General features: G+C 43.3%; 1 protein-coding gene across 2 annotated transcripts; it reads left to right on the forward strand.

The window, feature by feature from the left end:
- Nucleotides 1–253: 253 nt before the first annotated feature.
- LOC138260410 (nicotinamide N-methyltransferase-like) lies at nt 254–21,386 on the forward strand. Of its 2 annotated transcripts, none has more exons than XM_069208870.1 (3): nt 254–447; nt 2,873–3,080; nt 20,674–21,386. In XM_069208870.1, the coding sequence occupies exons 1-3, from the start codon at nt 300–302 to the stop codon at nt 21,098–21,100; spliced, it is 783 nt and encodes a 260-aa protein (XP_069064971.1). In that variant the 5' UTR covers nt 254–299; the 3' UTR covers nt 21,101–21,386. The 2 variants fall into 2 exon arrangements, with proteins under 2 accessions (XP_069064971.1, XP_069064979.1); XM_069208878.1 differs by having other exon boundaries at nt 269–447; nt 2,877–3,080.
- The last annotated feature ends 595 nt before the right edge of the window (nt 21,387–21,981 follow it).

Raw genomic sequence — 21,981 nt, forward strand, 5'->3', positions numbered from 1 at the left:
TTACAAAAAATATATTATAGCTGGGGTTTAGGACATATACTATTCTCTGTAGCCGTGGGACCGTGAACCATCACTGCTTTACCTGTCCCCACGTGTCTTTATGTTTCTCTCGGTCTGTCTGGGTTACGAGTCAATAATTGTGTTTGACAAACGAGACGAGCAGTTTACCAGCTTGCTCACTGACCACAAGTGAGGGATCACGTGTGTGTTCTGGGGCACATGACTAGTAACACGGATTAGAGTATAAATCTTGGTGCACGGGCTTCAGGAGCAGAGTCTGTCATTTTGAGTCCTTGAGAATGAAGACTTGTTCTGAGGTGCAAGCGCTCCTGGATGAGCACCTGGACCCCAAGGCGCTGCTTGACACCTACACCGGAGAGAACTCTGGCTTCCTGGTAGATTCCGTCCAATGGATATTCACTCGTTTGAACAAAACCGTCTCTTCCGGTAAGTGGTCCTATCACTCCCTCACTCCCGTATCTTTGTTTCAATGACTCTCCACTCTTACACAGGGTGCCTGGAGTCTGAAGGATTGCTAAGTGCGCACCGCATTCATTCAACCCTTCAAAATACGAGTGAAAACACATTTCATTAGGGAATCACATAGTTTTTCAATTCTTGTTTCCTGGAAAAAAAATGTGTGTAAATTACATGTCTCTTGATCTTGTCATAAAAGAAAGTCAGTTGGTGAGGTCAGTATGGTGCTGATGTAATAAGCAAACAAACACAAATGATGGACGGAATGCAGAACCAATCAAACTTTCACCCCAGTCACAGATTGCTCACCACGCCACCCCAGCTTGGACCCAAATCAGTCTTGACCCTGTTCCCCATGGGAAGAGTCCAACCCGAACTGCCAGGCCAGGTCCTCCCTGGACCGGAAACAAGCATCCTGGCACCGGTTTCAGGGTATCCCCTCTCATCAGCCAGGCTAGCTTGAATCCAGTGGCACAGTGAGCCCGGGACCCACATCTGGGCATATCCAGCTCACTCCTGGTGACAAACGCAAACAAACACAAATGATGGACGCAATGCGGAACCAATCAAACATTCACCCCCAGCCACAGATCTGGGTTTAATCCATCAACACAAATCCCAGTTCTCTAACCATCAACATATAAATCGGCCCCTTTGACACTTAGACCCATATTTATACTTTTTTAGCGCAGCATTTGCGTCGTTTATTTACGCAAAATCGGCGCAAACTTACAAAATACAATTGTATTTTGTAAATTTGCGCCGCTTTTGCGTAAAGAAATTACGCAAATGCGGCACTAAAAAAGTATAAATATGGGCCTTAAAGAGAAGCATCCCTCAGAGAAGTAGAATAATCACAGACTTATGTCACCTTGTTTTAGTCTTAATGGCTAGTGAATGGGTAAAATCCAGGGCCACTGAAAGTATGCAACAGGGGTGCACCAAGCTGTGTGCCAATTTGACTAAATTATGAAGCAAAAAAAGTCAAATTATGATGTACAATGTAGCACAATTTGTGGTAGTATTACTTCATTAGTGTGTACTTATTACATGTTGTAATGCCTGGGCCAAGATTTCACCTCATTAGTAGCAGCTTAAAACCAAATACAAAAATAAGCAGCTGAAAGATGGGCAGTTACCCTTTGAGAAGGTCCTTCACTATGCAGAAATACGTTGCACGTTTTTTGGCAACTTTTTGATATGTTTAGGTCCGAAACAAAACATTATTTTCTTAAAATCTGGTGATTATGCAGCAAATGATGGATTATATAGCAAATGCAGCAAATCCATAATTATGTGAGCCGCATAATACTAGTGGACTTTTTAGCACTATGACACTACCCTGCCCTCCATGATTTCCTAAATAGATTCTAGAACTTTCTGTGGTGAATAAACATTCAAAATGTAATGGAAAACACATTCCGTGTGAAAACCTATTTAGTTCTTCATAATGTTATGACCTGTTTGACTGTAAGAAAAGATTTCTTCACAACAAAGACATTAAGGAAAAAGGTAGGTGTTTTGAGAACCTTTGGGCCTCTCCATATTTCACTGATAGAGCTGCCCCTCTCATCATAATAGCAATACTGTCCCTGTTTGCTTTTTGAATCCTGTCTATGGTATAAGCACAGGAGTGTATCCGCCATTGCATGTGTGGGGGCCTGGCACTGGTGGGCATGAGTAGTCTAGGTTCCTGGCAGAAGTAATCAGGATTTTTGTGAACTGCATCTGTGTAAGCAATACATATTGTTCAGATCAGAGAGGATAGCCAGGTTACTGAGGGCTGTGCACCTTAACCACATCAGACTGTCAGGATAAATATACCACTTAAAAAGAGTGCTCAGGTTCTTCTCAAACCTTTCTTGTGACAGTGTGTAGACCTCCCCCCTGATTATGTGGGGTCGGCCTCTAGTGACAGTGTCTAAAAATGTAGTTAGGATAACAGGGTACATCAGCTCCCGCCTTCATTGACAGAGTACCCAGGGCCCAGTCGTCTGTAACAGGATGGGTTGGACCCAAACCTTACTCAAGGGGTGCACCACAGATTGATTTATTTGAGATGCATCAGATTACTCACATTATCGACTTCGAAACAGCATTAGCTCGTGCAAGGCGCATATGCTGAGCCTATTTCTCAAGCTAGTCAGACAGGTTCCTCACCATTATTTCTTGGCATTTAGATATTGCTTTCATTGTGATTGTGCTTTTCATACTCAAATTTTTTCCCCACAAACGATCTATTATCAGACTTCTTAAAAGTATGGGGGCACTGAATTAACTTAGTCTAATGTATTATATCAAAATAAGTGAATAGGATTGATCCTTGGGTGTTTCTATTGATTTTCTTCATACAGTAAATAATAATAATTCTAATTATTAACTGTTTTCTAACCAGGTAGTTTGAAAGGAGAAACTCTGATCCAGTTTTCCATTGGTCCTTACTTCCCATACCTTCTTCCAGTCTCTGAGTGTTTCACAGAGATCATTATCGCTGGCGCGACTGATAAAGGTGTCGCAGAGGTGGAGAAATGGCGGACAAATGCTCCTGGGGCTATTGACTTCAGCCATGCTGCCAAGTTGGCTTGTGAGCTTCAAGGCAACAGGTCTGTACGCAGCACTGACCGGAGCGTTCCAAATAGTAGGGCCAATGCATGTTTGAAAGTGTAAACGTTTGGGCTGATTTCTACACCTTCTAAGTTTTTGAGATTAAAAAAAGGTTTATAAAACCCCTTGAGAGCCACATTAGTGAGAGGGAGAGAGTAAGAATGTACCACATCTACTATGACATAACGCATTCCTGCTCTCTCCCCGCGACGGGGTCTAACACCAACACAACCAGCCTTGCTCCATAGTGCAAGGTTGCCTATTTCAATCAATACCACATTCCTGCACAAAAATGATCCTCAAAGCCTTTTTCCTCTTTATAATGTTTCTCCTCATTACACCTCACTTGGGAAGAAGTAGCTTTTTGATGACTTCATAATAACGATTGTTAACATATCTGAGAATTCTCCGAAAACCACGGGTGGATACGAGGGAACTCCCATGCTCCACTTATTGAATGCCTTCCCAGCACAGATTAATGCAAGGCAGTGACTTGGGCTGCCTTGTGTCACCCCAGATTTACCATGTCACGCAGAGCCATGCAAGGTGGCTGTGCAAAGCATAGTAAATCTCACTTAATGGATTATTTGTCTTGTGTCGTCTTGCGTGATGCATTAGAGAGAGAAGCTCTTAGACAATCTTACCCTTAGTTTAAGCTCGCCTGCTCCCCATGCATGGAAATTGTACATGGTCCACACTTCCACAGTTTGGGGTCACAACTGAATGTGCAAAAGCATTTTTTTCTCACAATGTTATAATTTTGCCAACTGAGAAAACAATTCCTCCACACCCTCAGCAAACCTGGAGGTGACACATTCACCTTCACTTCCAGCTCATAGAAAACCTCCTGTTTCCACGTTCAAAGTGGTCAGATTTCAATTTCTGAAAACCCACAAAGAGCCAAAAATGAACTTGTGAATAATGACACCAGTAATAATACTAGTAATACTAGTAATACTAATAGTAATATTAACTTGTTTCATATAACATTTCAAATAGCACTTATGCCTCTAGCACTGCAGAAATAATAAATGTTACACATATCTAATGCATGGTACTCGAACCACTGAACGTGTGATAATGCCAGGCTCAGTTTGCCAGAATTCAAGCTTGTGACCTCTTAAGTGTTGTATGTGTCAGTGGAGAGCATTCAACTCACTGAGCCATTGTGCTTGCTACTGCATATCTTTCCTCATCTTTTAGTGATCTTTGCTAATACAACAGCAGACTAACTTTCATAGGCAACTCTCAAGGCTCTCACTCATGAGCCCAAAAACAGTTACAATGAACCCAATAATCCACAACACATTTAATATGACTTTTTTTACATCATTACATCTCTGATCGAGCTTGGATAGCTTAAATAGCTCTTAATTCACACTGGAGGGAAGTCATTACTCCACCTGCTTTCAAAGCATCTCTGTAAATATCTGTTTCACATTTATCAGGATCAGGTCTTCTTCCATTAGATGTGTTCTTCTGTCTCATCTCCTTTCTGAGGATCCTGGAAATGTCTCTGAGAAAAAAAGCTGCGTCATTGTAGGGCTGCAGAGATATCATCTTACTCATGCAGTAGGTGACGAAGGTTCCTCTACGAGTCCTGGAGCTCACCCTAGGTACTGTTACTTGAAAGTCTGTAATACTCCTTCCAGGTCCTATGACAGAAAAGCACCTATCATAACAAGGCGGAGTAAAACCAGAATATTATCATGCACAAAAATACCCCCCAGTGGAGTCAATTGTAAAATCTCTCCTGGTGGACTCCTATTCCGCACACTATAACTATACGCTTCATCGGGCATACAACCCTTGAGATGTGTTCATAATCGCAATGAATCCATTCTCTGAGGAGCAAGCAATTTGTTCTTAATCATTTTAGTCTGGTGGCCATCTTGGATTGTTTTCTTGGAGAACATCAATTTTGGTCTAGTTTTATTTTGAAGTTTATGACTCCACCCCAGCTAAGCCTGTCTGTGGTTGTCTGGTACCAGTGGCCAAAATAGTGTTGCTTTATATCTATCCAATGAATAAGCAAGATTACTCTAAGATTACACTAATGCAATGTCTACTCACCAATCAGGCACCGCAACCAAGATGTGAGCATTTTTTTAAATTATTTAGTTTTGTGTATATCCAATACGTAACTTACAAAACAACACCACTATCACAGAATTGTTTTTTACTGATTAACTGATTCTATAGTCTTTCACCATTAGTAGATCATATCATTTGTGCAAAAAGTGAGGCAGTTCTCAAAAAACTTTTGTGGGTACTACAGAACCACTTTACTTCGACCACTGCTGAGATGTTCTAGCTCTCCCATGCTAAATTTGACGTGCTCCTGCCCCTCATTCTAGAATAAAAAATGGCCATCTTATAGGCTATTTAACTTCAGTTCCACTCACAGAGCTGGAAATCTGCTGGACCCTTCTTTTTCAAGTAATGGGTCCTGAAAAGGCAAAAGTGAATTTGTGTTACATCACCATAATTAGCATAACTTCGGTACCTTTGCAGACATTGTGCTATTACCTGTTGTTCGCAATATAAAATGACCACAAATGCATAATTATTTGTAAAAAGGTACAACATATGCACAGAAGCAAAACAAACAAGAGTGCATGTGGCTGTTTTATGATGCTTTTAGTTTTGTTTTGCAGTATTTCTTAGTGTGAGAATACATTTTCCATTAAAATACAGCTCCAAATGACAGTTTTGCATTGTATATAATTATGCATAATTTTGCTGATATTTATTTGTTTATGACTCAGATTAAATGATATGGGTGAGCACTTAGCTGTCCCATTTAGGACACCCTTGACTGCAACTCTTGACATTATTACTTATAATTATCAACCAATGTCATACCAGGGGAACTGAAAATGAAATCCCCAGTATACTTTAGCCTTTCTAATGTCAGAGAATTTAAGACTCAAACAGCCATACACCAAGGACCCTTAAATTGCCTGTCATTGCTCTTAGGTATTTCACCTGTATTTGCCCTTAGGAATCTCGGTAATTTCAGTGACAGTGCCCACATTTGCAGTGTCCAAGCATGTGTTAGTGCCAAGGGGTTTCTAAGTGTTGGTGGTGCCTAAGATCTTTTTTCATAATGTCCATTAAGTGATCTCTCTAATGATGTCCAATTTAATGCACGGTCACAAGCCCGTAGGATATTCCAATATTTATTGATGCATTGAACCACCGAGTTAAATGTTGGAGTAAATGTGGTAACACAAACCACATTTTTAGGTTTAGACATCAAGAGAGCCTGCTTGGGACTGAAGGAATGTGAGAATAAGTGAGAGTTAGTGAGGTTGAGTGAGCGTAAGAGTGAGTCTGAGTGAGTTTAAGAGTCAGTGAGTCAAGGTAAGAGTGAGCATTTTTCAATGGATGTCACACATGCTAACAACTTCCACCAGTGTGCTGGGAAGAGCATGTTTCTAATGGTGGTCCAATGCAAAGAAATTCCCCCAGTATGTCAGTGGCAGTAGTTTGCTATGGGTTTCCCATTTACCAACTGTTATCATGGTGTGCACAATCATTTTCCATGGGTGCTTCAGTAAGCTACAAACTACCTTCATAATGCCATAAACAACAGCAGATTTGAAAGGATAATACTGCATTGTCACTCAAACTCACTTCCATTCACACAGTCTCATTCTGACTCTGTCAGTTATACTTTCACTCATTCTGATTCACTCACCCTCGCTCTTACTTTGACTCATGGATACTTATACACACTTAGAGTAACTCCTACTTTCACTCATTGCAACTAACTCTCACTCATTCTCAAATGTATATAGTCACTCACCCACTCACTCTTACCCATACTTTTGCACTCTTACTCATTCTCATGTATTCTCATTTGTTAATACTGACTCAGCCTCACTCATTTGTACACTCACACTAAACTCACTCACACTCACAATCACTTGCAGTCATTCTTTCACTCATTCTCACTCACTGTCCCTCACACGCACATGACCACAAATGCAAAGTGAGAAACACTCACAAATACATGGGTTTGACTTACACAGGTGCCAAGAAATGTCCTATTTCAATTTATTGTGCATCATTCTTCACCACACCACTAATGAACAATATACTATTATTTATGATTAGGGTATTGAAAAATGAGCAAAAAACAATGAATTACCCCTATGTTGCAGGTACTGATGGGGCACACTCTGAGGCTAGAAGTTACACTGACAGTGCTAAGGGTTGAGAAGGACAAACCAGGGGTCAGAACTGTGACCCCTGGTGACCTTGTGATTACAGGAGTAAATATAGTTGAAACATAGTAACAATTCTGCCTCAAACCCTAGACCCTAGATGATGGCCAACAACTAAAAGGATACATTGTGCTCCTTCAAGAAATGAAAATAGGAAAAAGGGACATTATCTCATTATATAAAGGGTGGGTCAACTGCCTTACTTATATTCCAGCTTTAAGGAATAAAAATGGCCTAGAAGCACTCACATCCCACAACCCAAACCTCCAAGTCATATCCATAGAATAAGATGATATCGGGAGATGACTCTGAGATTTATATGACAAATATATCTGCCCCAACATCTGACAATCCTGAGATCCAGATGCAACTAAACAAAAAGCTATCTCTGATGCCCCATAAATCCAAATGAATATTAGGAGTGAATTTAGTTTGCTCTGAGGTGGAACTACTGATAGAATGTCCACATGTATATTCAGAACTAACAAGGCACACAAACAAATGCTCAACCTATGAAGCAAACATACATATAAGAATGCATAGTGCCTAGATAATCCTATTGGAAAACACTTTACATTCTTCTCCCACCGTCATAACTCGTTCTCAAGAATACTCTACTTACTAGTGGATGACAATAACTTAGGCAATACCTTCTTTCTGATAATGCCAGAATAACTATTGCATACTCTCTATCACAATCCGCTCCCCCACCCAAAATCTATAGCATGAATGAATCCTTGCAGAAGACTCCAAACTGATAAAAATAATTGAACAACAAAATATGTCTTACCTTTCTAACAATTCTGATTCATGTTCTAACCCAAAAATTATTTGAGACACCCTAAAAACTACAATTCACAAAACCATGCTCCAAATTATGGCCAAAAATACTCCAAAACGTGAGGTGATCATCATCAAGAACACTGAAAAGAATGTCATGTATAATCCTTCTAAACAGACACTGGACACTCTTGTAAAACTCAAACACAATTTTAACACAATACTATGTAACAGGGCACACCTTCTCATCTGAAAAACAAAGGCCTCAACTTCTGTGGTCACAATAAATCTGCAAACAGTTATCTTCCTTTCTGAAACAAAACAAATCAAACCCCAAAATTACAAACATTACCACCACTGAAGGGGAAACCTCGTCAACAGAGTCAGATAGTCTTTGATCTTTCTTCAAATTCTATCTTAAACACTACTCCAGAAGCAATCAGGCAACATACAAAGAATGTGTACAGTATCTTAGAAACCTACTGATCCCCCAAATTGATGACCACTTAGAAAACTTTTAAAGAAGCCAATCTCCAATCAAGAGATTGCTCAAGCCACCTTTTCATCAAAAACAGGGAAAGCTCCAGGCCCTAACGGCTTCCCTGCTAATTTTTACCTCCCTTGTGGACCATCTTTATTTCATCCTCCTAAGACCGTTTTTGAACACTTTACCCACACAGGTGCTGTCACCAGTGCACCGTTAGATGCGACTAATATACTTATTGCAAAGAACGGCAAACATCCCAAGCGACCGAAGAACTATCATCCAATATCTCTTGTAAATGCCAACTGTAAAATGTATGCAGAAAAAACTAGCACACAGTCTGGAACCAATTCTTAAATTGGTTATACACCCTTTAGAAACAGGATTTATTAAAGGCATGCTCAGTGCAGACATAGGACTGTTCAGTCAATCTATTAAAAAAGCCAACCCCCCAGACAACCCCGCTTTTGCCATAGCACTAGATTCTGAGAAAGCATTTGATAAATTCTCCAGGACTTTTCAAGAAGTCTCTTTAAATGGTTTTATTTTAGGACACAACTTTATCAAAGTGTCTCTATTTCTATACAACCATCCTATGGCCAAAATAAATAAAAATGGTCACTTAACCATCAACTTTACCTTTCAACAAGGTACCAAACAGGGCTTGCTTCTCTCCCCTCAACAGATTTTATTGGCTTTAGAACCACTACTCATTAGTTTAAGAATAATTGTAAATATTCCAGGTATAACATGTTCAGCGGGCCCCCAAAAATTAGCAGCATATTTGGACAATTTACTGATAATCACAGGACAAGCTACGTAAGCTATACCAGCTATTCTTGGCACGATACACAAATATGTATAGGTATCTGGATATATCCTTGTAGACAAGACAAAAATCCTACCACTCAATTACCATTGCAAAACAACAAGAATTACTGGTACAGGATTAAAATGGGAGCAAAGAAGAAATCAATATTTAGGTATTTGGTGAAAAACAATTTGAAATCATAAATAAGATGTAGTGAAAATATAACACTTCTACACATTAAAGATCTGTTAGACAAATGGTCCCCCAAATGTCACATGGTGGGATCACATAGAAACCACCAAAATGATGATCTCGCCATTGACTAACTTCCTCATATGCATGTCTCTCATTCCTCTATCTAATGATTTCTTTAAAAGGCAGATTAAGATTATGAATTGCTTTTTATGCTTCCACAAATGACCGAGAATAGCACTTAAGAAAGTCAGACTACTGAAACACCTTGGTGGTCTTAACTTGCCAGATCATCACAGGTACCAAATAGACAAGGCTTACATTGGTTCAACCACTCTTCCTCACCCTTATCTTCATACTCACTAACACAGGTTCATCACCGTCCGCTTCCCTTCAAAACTTTTAACCATAGCCCAAGCTACCCATAAACTAGATAAGAAACCAAATGAAAAGTTTCCAACATTTGTTCTCCTTTGGCATACCACCAATCTCAAGAATGAATGGAAAACAATGTTTTGTAATGACTGGGCAGAGAAGGGTACAGCTCTGATAAAAGCACTCAGCCCTTCTTCTGATCCCCTTCCCTTCTTAAACACTGAAACACTGAATCTAAATTCAAGCTTGGCAAACTGGATATTTACAGATTTTTACAGAACAAAGTTCTAATATCTAAACTCAACTCTCATCAATAACTGGACACACTATCCACTGAATATAAACGTAACTATAGCCGACATGCAGCTTCTAAAATATACTCATCCCTCACATTTAAAACTTCAAGACTGTACAGGAGAAATGGAAATTGTTTTTTCATACAATATCCTATCTCTCTTCCTCAGATACCAGCTGGGGCGAAACATGGTTCAACCTGATTAAAAAGAAGATTGAACCCCTCTCTGGCACAATGTAGATTCTGGACAGCTCACATCTCACATTGGACTTCTGTGAAACTCCAGAAACTAGAATTAACCGATTCTGATCTATATTAGAGCTGTAAAGACTAGATAAAGTTCATGAGTGATTCTAAGACGCAATATGATAAAAAATGTGTGGTCTGACATCGGCTCATCTATTCACAACATACTAAACATTAATTGGACATCTGATCTCCCTTCCATTACACTTGGCATATAGTTCCCAATGATCACTCACACCCTACAACAAACTGAAATTTTGCTTCTTGGAATCCTTATCTCAATCAGTCTCAAATCCATAGTATATGAATGGAAAGACTATTAAAAATTACTGATACACACCTGGTGGGCTCAAACTAAATTCGTCAGAAGTGCCAACAATTCCCTCAGCTCATTTATTCGCCTAAAGACTCCTTCAAATGCAGAATATTGTAAGAATCTGGCTGAATACATGTCATGCCACAAGCCCTCATAAACATCTCACCAAACCCTGGCACTTGGCCAAACCGCTAGCACCACTTGCCCAAATCCATTACACAATTGCTCATGAGTCTACAACAGATTCATAAATTATTACAGTACTAACTACAATACGGAGTACTATCATGAGGCAATTTATGGGCACTCTCTGACACTGTACATGTTGCTTGTTTTCAGAAAGCCTTTCTCACTGTGTAATCTGCCTGCTGTGTTCAAGGCTAGGAACATGGAACAAGATATCCTTTTGCTTAAATTGGTGGTTTGGAGACAGTTCCTAACATCTAGACATATCATTGCATCAGAGCTGTGCCTCTAACACAGTGTGGTTTTCTTTGTGTGATGGTGCACTGACCCACATGGGTCAGAGGAGCACTCCGGCTACTACAGTCTTTGAATTATTCCTGTGTTCGACATGCATCTCCGCTGATGCTGATCCTCCATCTTGCAGAGAAGGATTGCCAACCTCACTCCAGACCAGCTCTCTGACACAGGTCTCCAGGTAAGGGTTGTCAGGCTATGCTCTGAGGTCATTCAAAGGCAGAGGGTACACCTGCTTTGCTCTCAGAGTTTAGATAGTGAGAGATGGAAAGCTATAGATCTAAGATTAAAATGGTTGAACTGTTTATTCTATTCACCATGTCAGTAATGCTGCTTCAATGTTTTGTTTCATCGGCCTAATACTCACAGCTCATTCTCTCTATGCAGGAGTACAATTGTTCCAATACATGCTTGAAAACCTTTATTCATATCTTTCTTTTATTTGCCATTTCCGCTCATAAGTAAAACAACAAAATGGTAAGATCTGTTTCCACTAATTCCTTGGGGGTCAGAGTGTCATGTTCAAGGTTGCCGAAATCACCTGTTACCCTGGGAAGGTTGGGGATTCAGGTGAAGGACTGTGAGCTAGCATAATGGTGTAAAAGGACTCAGTCCTCTCGTCCTGAAATTCTGGTGCCCTAATATGCAGCCCTAGATTTTTGGTGGGAACCTAAGTCCCAAGTACTAAGGGGGTTATTCTAACTTTGGAGGAGGTGTTAATCCGTCCCAAAAGTGACGGAAAAGTGACGGATTTACCACCAGCCGTATTACGAGTCCATTATATCCTATGGAACTCATAATACGGCTGGTGGTATATCCGTCACTTTACCGTCACTTTTGGGACGGATTAACACTCCTCCAAAGTTAGAATAACCCCCTAAGTCAGTTCTCCTGGTGATGTCTTCCCCTTTCCTTATTGTCCCTCCATTTTCTTTCTCCTTCCTATATTTCTACAACCTCCTTTCTTATCGCTTTACATTCCCATCTCAATATCAATTTCACTATAACAATGTAATCGCAGTGAACATGATACTACCCAACACATAACCAGACTATGGGGCTGATTCTAACCCCGGCGGTCTTCGACCGCCGGGGCGAGGGTCGGCGGGAGCACCGCCGACAGGCCGGCGGTGCCCCGCAGGGCATTCTGACCGCGGCGCTTTGGCCGCGGTCAGAAAGGGTAAACCGGCGGTCTCCCGCCGGTTTACCGCTGCCCTCAGAATCCCCCATGGCGGCGCAGCTTGCTGCGCCGCCATGGGGGATTCTGACCCCCCCTACCGCCATCCTGTTCATGGCGGGAAAGCCACCATGAACAGGATGGCGGTAGGGGGGGTCGGGGGCCCCTGGGGGCCCCTGCCGTGCCCATGCCAATGGCATGGGCACGGCAGGGGCCCCCGTAAGAGGGCCCCGCAAGGTATTTCAGTGTCTGCCTTGCAGACACTGAAATACGCGACGGGTGCTACTGCACCCGTCGCACCTTCCCACTCCGCCGGCTCGATTACGAGCCGGCATCCTCGTGGGAAGGGAGTTTTTCCCTGGGCTGGCGGGCGGTCTTTTGGAGACCGCCCGCCAGCCCAGGGAAAAACTCATAATACCCTCCGCGGTCTTCTGACCGCGGAGCGGTATTATGGGGGCGGAATAGAATCACCCCCTATATGCTAATGAAAACATGAGACTACCTGCTAGGCATGTTGTGCTATGTTTGTTATACTACATACCACTCTACTAATGTAACTGCTAACAATTTAATAAAACACCATTGAAAAAACAAAAAAAACTATCCAGTTTCTGAAAACTTGCCTGCGTTATGTCTTGAAAGGGAGAGATTAACTTAACACTGTTGGAGGCCATTTAGCTGCAGTCATTAAAAGCCCTGTTGGCACGTGTCAGACTGTGAGTATTTACACACGTAAACAGTGGCAGCAACACATGACTCTACATATGTGTAATGTGAACATCTGCAGTGTGATTCCCAAGCAGCAAAACTTTGGAGTAGGGAAGGAAATAGGGACCATTCCTAATAACTCACTTATAGAAGGATTCAATATTGTCAGTCATCAGCAGATGATTTTGCTGTCACATGGGGTATGTTAAAGGTCAGAAGCTAAATATATTTCACTTAGTAGATTACATTTTCTGTTTCTGTGTGCTTAAATACCTTTTCAAATGAACTACAGCTGGAATTACTATCTGCATTTTGTGCAGTGGTGCAGCTCACTCCCTTTCCCTTGCACCTTCTCCAGTGTGGGCTCAGCCTCATGGTGAAAGGTCAGCTTTAGACTGCACTACTCGGTCTATATAGCAGGGGAAGCTGAGGGTTGGAAGCTTCACAGTGGGTTGGCACAGCACATGCTGATGACCGTGCAGCCACTAGTGCTTACGGCGCTCTGTTGTAAGTCCCTCCATTTAGCTTATTAGTCACAGAGTGGGGCAGAGTCAATGATGCGTGATGGTCCCACTCCATTCTGTGATATAATGCAATATTTTGGGATGTGATCTGGCTCCTACACAATTACTATTAAGCAGCCCTGTGTATTGCAGGACTTAAGCCTGAAGGTCTGGGGCTGACATTGCCTATAATGGTGCTGGGGGATGGTCTATCCACATGGAAAGACAGAGCACTGACATCACAGGCCTGCGGGCTATGAGATTTCCAGCCCAGCAAACCTTAATTGTTAGCTCATTAGGCTGCACATGTATGAGGGCGTGAGAAGGTTGTAAGTGCATTGCTGCCTGACACCCTCAGCCTGTTCAGACAAGCAAAGCAGGTACATACAGCATACATTTATGTTCTGAATATTAGCAAAATAAATGTAAAATAATGTAATGTAGGCAAGTGTAGTGTGTAGAGGGGTGCTGAGAGTGTAAGAAAACACCAAAGGTAAGTAATAGAACCCAACCCAGAGCCCAGGAAAACAGGAGTAAACCACAGTAAGTTTTCTGGAACATACAAAAAGATGTGATAGAAAATTATGCAAGAACCAGAAGAGACTGCAAGACACCACTGATGGATTCCTGGACCTGAAGACCTGTGAAAGAAGGGGACCAAGTCCAAGAAGCACTGAAGAGTCCAGGGAGAACAGGAGCCCCCGCTAACCCAGATGAAGGTACAAAAGTAGAACCACTGCTGAGAAGACAAAGTCAGTTATGCACCCAAGAAGATAGATGCGGGTTCTAGGTTGGTGCAGAAGATGTCCCACGCCTGATGGATGATTGCAGTCTGGTTTGCGTCGCTGGATTCTGCCAACAAGCCTTGGCACACACAAAGCACGTGCTTAGCGGCAAACGGTGCTGCCTGGGACCAAGAGGAACCTGATGGCCTCTACCCAAGAGAGAGAGACAGAGGGGGGTCTCAGCAACTTAGAGAGCCCTCAGAAGACCAGGCAGTGTGCACAGGAGTCCCACAGCACGGGGACAAAAAAGTGCAAAGGGAGGCCCATGCAGCACGACACAAAGGGATCCCACACCGCCGGAGACCCACTCAGGAGGCTGTGCGTTGCAGTATAGAGTGCTGGGGGCCTAAGCTGTGCTGTGCATGAAGAACTTCATGGAAGGTCGCACACAAGCCTTGGCAACTGGAAGTCACGCGGTGCATGGGGGTACTGTCTTGCTTGGGAAGGCAAGCTCTTACCTCCACCAAAGCTGGACAGCTGGACCTTGGGACTGTCACGGTCACATTAGTCTACCATCCATGTTGGATCCATGGATCCACGCTCGTCATCAGAAGAGGGGACCCACTCCATAAGTCTTCACTGCAGAGGGGCGCCTGCTGAAGCAAGGAAGTGACTCCTTCACTTCAAGGGAGATTCCTTCGCTTTTTCTGGTACAGGCTGAAGACAGTCAGTCCCCAAAGGGGGCTCATGCAAAGGCTTCTGCAGGACTGCCTTTGCAGCCTGCGTGAAATGGTGCATGCACCCTTTCACAGCTATTTTTATTGCACCAGGTCACATATAAGTCACCTATAAATCAGGCCTTCCAACCCTGAAGGTTAGGTGCCAAGTAGCTATGTGTGACGGCACCCCTGCAGATGTGCCCCCACACTGTCCAGGACCATTTTCCCAGACTTCGTGAGTGCAGGGACGCCATTTTGTGCGAGCACTGGACATAGGTCAATACCTATGTCCAGCTTCACAATGGTAACTCCCAATATGGCCATGTAAGGTGTCTAACATCTGGGAATTGTACCCCAATACTGATTCCAGTATTGGTTTTACAATTTCATGCACTTTAAGGACTCCACAGTGGACCCCCGATACTGCCATACCAGCCTTCTGAGGTTTTCTAGGCAGCCCCAGCTGCTGCCACCTCACAGACAGGTTTCTGCCCTCCTGTTGCTCAAGCAGCTCAAGGCCTGGAGGGCAGAACAAAGCATTCTCTTTGGGGGAGGGGTGTTACAGCCTCTCCCTTTGAAAATAGGTGTTACACACATGGGAGGGTTAGCCTCCCAAAGCCTCTGGAAGTGCTATGAAGGGCATAAACAGTACCCCCCTTGCATTATCCAGTCTACACCGGTTCAGGGACCACCAGCCCCTGCTCTGGCACGGAATTGGACAAGGGAAAGCGAAGTACCCCAGGGATGGTGCCCAAAGCTCCTCCAGAGTGTCCCTGGGTTCTGCCATCCTGGTTTCAGGATGGTCAGGGAGCTCTGGGAGCATCTTAGTGCCCAGTGCCAGCAGGTGGCGTCAGAGACCCCTTCTGATAGGTGCTTACCTGGTTAGGTGGCCAATCCCCCTCTTAGGGCTATTTAGGGTCTCTCCTTTGGGTGTTTCCTCTAATTTGGTTTGCAAGACTTCAGCAGGACTCCTCTGCATCCTTTGCTTCACCTTCTACCATTGGGTCAACCGCAGAACTGCTCCAGGAATTCTACACCTGCAACAAAGTATACAAGACGGCCACTGCAACTCTGTAACTCCAGCTCCTGCCAGCAACTGCAACAATTTCCAGGTTGTGCATGCTCCGAGGACTGCCTGTCTCCATCCTGCACCAAACGAACTGAAGAAATCTCCCGTAGAGTGGCAGAGTTACTTCTCTGCTTCTACAGACACCTCTCTGCAGGGAAGACCAGTACTCTGAGTCCCCTCTCCAGATGACGAGCGTGAATCCTGGAACACAGGTGGTGGACCAAAGTGACCCTGACTGTCCAAAGGTCCAATAGTCCAAATTCGGTGGATGTAAGAGCTTGCCTCCCCTTGCCGGGCAGTAGCCTTTGTTTCCCAGCTCCTAGGGCTTCTGTGTGCTTCTCCAAGGAATCCTTTGTGCACATTCTAGCCCAGGTCCCCAGCATTCTATCCTGCGATGCTCAGCTCCCTGAGTTGTTCTCCGGAGGCATGGGACTCCTTTGTCCCCTTATCCTGGGACTCCTGTGGGTGCTACCTGGTCTTCTGAGGGCTCTCTGAGTTGAGACCTCCAGGTCCTTCCTGGGTCCAGGAAGCGTCTTTTCCCACCAAACGCGTCTCTTGAGTGAGCCGAGGCTTGTTGGCAGAATCCAATGATGAAAACCAGCCTGCATTAATCCCTTCGAAGTGGGACATCTCTTGCACCAAGCAGGAACCCACAGCTGCCTTCTTTGGTGCATCTCTGACTCTTTCTTCTAACTGGAGGTTCCACTTTTCACTTTCATCCGGGTTAGCAAGGGCTCCTGTTCTTCCTGGACTCTTCAGCTGTTCTTGGACTTGGTCTCTGCTCTCCATAGGTCTTCAGGTCCAGGAATCCATCACTGGTGTCTTGCAGTCTTGCTTGATTTTTACATAATTCTTTATCACGACTTCTAATGTGTTCTGAGGAAACTTGCTGTACTTTACTCGTGTTTTCCTGGGCTCTGGGGTGGGGTACTTTACTTACCTTTTGTGTTTTCTTAGACTCCCAGTGCCCCTCTGCACCCTACACTTGCCTAGGTGGTTAAACAACATTTGCATTCCACTAATTTAGTATATGGTTTGTGTTCCCCCTAGGTCTATTATAATCTATGGTGTTTGGCACTATTTGCACTATTTTATGATTGTTTACTTGCCTGATGTTGGTTCCTAGTGTTCATTTTATATATAATACACACCTCCTCAGGGAGTATAGCCCCTAAGATATATTTGGCCTTGTGTCACTAAAATAAAGTACCTTTCTTTTTGGTACACTGAGTATTGTCTTTCTTGTGTGAAAGTACTGTATGACTACAGTGGTACTGCATGAGCTTTGAATGTCTCCTGGTTCAGCCTTGACTACTCTGCCTAAAGCTCCCTCTAGACAGCCTGGCTTCTAGACACTGACTACATTTCACTAATAAGGAATAACTGGACCTGGTATAAGGGTGAATACCCACTACAAACCAGGCCAGCCTCCTACAACTGGGAACAATACCTTTGCTTTCCAGGCCCTGATTACGACTATATTTTTTGCAAGGGTTTCTCCAGAAAGAACACCTATTTTTAAAGTTTGCAATTTTAATTTTAACCACGAAGAGAGTAGTAAACTAAACTTAAACCTTATCATCAAAAAGAGACCCATATATAGCTAATAATAATATAAAAAGTTAAAGAATAAAGAACATTCTCAGCAGAGATGCATCACACCTAAAGTGTCTAGATAAACTCCCCTTCAAACTTTAAACAATATTGGATTATACCTGATCTTCAAAGCAGGACATTTAATAAAGGACCAGTCCAGGAGCAAGTGCCTTAAACTGCAAAAAATCAAACACTAATCCATTTATACCTCCTATGACATAGTCCTATGACATAGTTCAAGGGGTGGGACCCAGCTTACATTGCCCTCATAGCATTCAGGCCTTCCGCAATGGATTGCAGGTTGGATACAGGGACCCAGTGAGGCCCGCTGAACAACAGAACCATAATCCTGGTTGCTTCAGTGGAGATGCACGGAGCAGTGGGGACAATACTCTGGTGTTGATTCTACAGCAGGGGAGATGTTTTGACTTTCCCCATGCAGTCGACGAGGGGTAAGCAGCCGTTTGAGTGGTGCAGGGACAGCCTATTTAAGTGTAGGTGTGAGCTCATCCCTCCTATTATGCCCAGGATGACTCATCTGGCTGTAGAGTGCCCATTAGTCACACCTAAGCCCCCTTTGTGTACGGCTATCTGGAGCGTACGCAGAAAAGCCCAGCTGTCACCAATCCAGACTATTCAGAGAAAGATAGAAGGCAGCAGATGTCTAAAGTAAGTAAATGTCAACTTTTGAAAAGTGTAATTTTCTGAACTTCTGAATTACCTGGCCTGTCCAGAAGCCTCCTCTGCAAGATCTCGCCAGCGAACTAGGGGCACCACCAGCCACACCTATCACACTCTGTGAATGCACAGTCTCAGATATCTCCCCAGAGGAGGTCCAGCCGAGTAGAGCCACTTCTACCCAGGCATGGCCAATTTAGGGGCATATTTATACTCCGTTTGCGCCGAATTAGCGTCGTTTTTTTCGACGCAAATTCGGCGCAAAACTAACGCCATATTTATACTTTGGCGTTAGACGCGTCTAGCGCCAAAGTATGAGTAAAGAGCGTCATTTTTTTGCGTGAACGCCTTCCTTGCGTTAATGAGATGCAAGGAAGGCGTTCCCGTCTAAAAAAATGACGGCAACGCAAATGCGTCGTATTTATACTCCCGGGCAAAAATCACGCCCGGGAGTGGTCGGGTCAAAAAACCCCGCATTTGCGCCACTTTTTAACGCCTGGGTCAGGGTAGGCTTTAAGGGGCCTGTGGGCTCAAAATGAGCCCACAGGTGCCCTCCCATGCCCCCAGGGACCCCCCCTGCCACCCTTGCCCACCCCAGGAGGACACCCAAGGCTGGAGGGACCCACCCCAGGGACATTCAGGTAAGTTCAGGTAAGAATAAAAAAAAAAATATATATTTTTTTTTTGGCATAGGGGGGCCTGATTTGTGCCCCCCTACATGCCACAATGCCCAACGACCATGCCCAGGGGACATAAGTCCCCTGGGCATGGCCATTGGGCAAGGGGGCATGACTCCTGTCTTTACTAAGACAGGAGTCATGTAAATGGCATCTGGGCGTCTTTTCAAATGGCGCAAATCGGGTTAAGACGTTTTTTTAGCGTCAACCTGACTTGCGCCATTTTAAGACGCCCTAACGCCATTTTTCCCAACGCCGGCGCTGCCTGGTGTACGTGGTTTTTTTCCACGCACACCAGGCAGCGCCGGTCTGCTTGCGCCGGCTAACGCCATTCAATAAATACGGCGCCCGCATGGCGCTTCAGAATGGCGTTAGCAAAAATTTTTGCTGCTAAACTGCGTTAGCGCAGTTTAGCGTCAAAAAGTATAAATACGGGCCTTAATATCCAACTCCACCATAAGTTGTGACTTTAAATTGTGATATCAAACATATAGGTCTCATCTCTTCCAATTTGGAAATGTTGCTTATTACATGTAATAAGATAATCCTAATGTTATCCTATGGGAGAAGTAGGCCTTGCAGTTGTGAAAACAAATGTAAGAATCTTTCAAAACTAGGACATGTAAAAGTTACAAATACATGTCCTACTTTTTAAATTGACTACACCCTACCCATGGGCACTCTAGGGCCTATCTTAAGAGTGACATATGTATTAAAAAGGAAGCTTTGGGCCTGGCAAGAGGGTTTACATGCCAGGTGAGCATGGCAGTTTAAAACTGAACTCACAGGCTCTGCAATGGTAGTCACGATTGAAGGGCTTTTGAAGTAGGTGGCACAGTCAGTACTGCAGACACACCAGTAGCACTTCATTTACAGGCCCTGAAAAAGAATAATAACAAATGAATAAAAGGGAAAGGAGAATGAGGATTGAGCACACGCAGCTGGAATCCCTGTGAAGTAGGTGCACAGGCGTTGGATGCCAATCTCTTCTGTGCACAGCCAAGGGCTGTGCCCACAAGGAGTTGGCTGCATGCAAAGAAATGGATATTGGTGCAATAGAAAATATGATCAAATAACCTAAGAAAATTCACTGAAAACAACCAGGGTTAAAGTTACCTTATATTTAGATTAGATTCGAAGGCTTTGCCATATGCAAAAACAATTCCGAAATGAAAAAATAAAAAAGGACAAATGATGCTGTATTGAGGTGTCAAAATGAAACATGAGCTAATATTACAAAAAAAGACACCGAAATGTCCAAGTTTAAATGAATTGAAAAAATAATAAATATTTCACCACTTACATGCACTGGCTGTGAGAACACTTTTCCATGTGTTACATGATGGCAAAATTAAGGAAACAAAGTGACTAGAATGTGAGTTGGGCATTTGCACAGGGACTGGTGCAGGCATCGCTCTATGGCCGATGCATGATGGGGCTTTAGGTGGATCGAGGTGGAGCATAGAACAGGTGGGACCACCTACTACATAATACCTGGTACTAACTGTACATATATCTTTAATTTTTAGGGAACCATGGACTGAGAAGCAAAACATGTTGCAAAGAAAAATCATAAAGGCTCTGAAATATGATTTGTGCAACAGTAACCCGTTGTCTCCGACCCTCCTGCCCCCCGCTGACTGCCTCTTCTTGAAACATTGCTTGGAGTGTCACATGCCCGACAAAGAGGGGTTCTGCGGCGCCCTAAAAAATGTCACTAAGCTGATAAAAAAAGGAGGGCATCTCATAATGATAGCATGTCTGGAACAAACATATTACATGGTTGACAACTTCAAGTTTCCAAATCTTCCCATTGATGAAGCTACTGTGAGAACAGCTCTCCTTGATGCTGGATGGGCCATTGAGGAGCTAGAAGTGCTCCGTAGGAATGTTAATTATTTGTATGATGTGGCAGATTATACAGGTATCATATATGTAAAGGCCCTAAAGAAATAGCTATTTGATAAACCAACATGTCAATCAGCAGATAAACCAACATGTTGTCCAGGTTCCACTCTTGAAAGATCCATTACTGCTGACACCAGCGGTACCTTGCTTTCTCCCTCTTCTCTCACTACTTGATAATTTTTCCTTTTTCTGTTATTAAAGTGTTTTATTGCTTCCAGATTGCACTTCAATTTCTCTTTCTCGTCCACCTCAAGGTCAAACAAATTGTGTCTTTCTGGCCCAGTGATCAAGGAACCGATTACTTTACTTTCCAATAAAGTTTACAATTGTGCCATTGTTGAGTTTTGTGTTTCTTTCTACAATCACAGTTCTTAAGCTACATATATATTATTTAGTGTGCACCTAGAACCAATGTTCTCCTTCTTGAAAAGAGGCTACAATCTCCCGCTCAATGATCTTAAGAACATGCTCACCTACATTGTAAAATGCTTGCAAAGGTAGCTATGGAAACAATAGCTTAGGGTTTTGTGCACAGGTGGCAATGGAACTGATGGGTGGTCCTTTATAGCACAGGCCAGTCCAAATCTTTACACAATCATAGCCCAGCTAGTGCCCGATTATGAGTTAGACAAAGTGGTGTCCACAAATGAGATATTGCTCTATCTAATTATAAGTGGCCTGGTGCTCCTTAACCCGGATATCAGATGTTTATGAGCAGTGGACCTTATTTTATTGTTTGCTGCTGTTTACATGCCTGCTTAAAAACGCCCCTTTGTGCCCTGACTGCAAAGAGCCTCAGCTACCCAGGGTTGAGCTAAGAGTTTCAGAAAGAAAACCTATTGCACCTGAAGGGGATGGTAGTGTATTACACGGCGAGGCCACATGACCACAATGTATAAGATACCAAATTTCTTTGCAGTCATCTTCAA

This window comes from Pleurodeles waltl, chromosome 2_1, assembly GCF_031143425.1.
Source record: "Pleurodeles waltl isolate 20211129_DDA chromosome 2_1, aPleWal1.hap1.20221129, whole genome shotgun sequence".
Lineage (NCBI taxonomy): Eukaryota > Metazoa > Chordata > Amphibia > Caudata > Salamandridae > Pleurodeles > Pleurodeles waltl.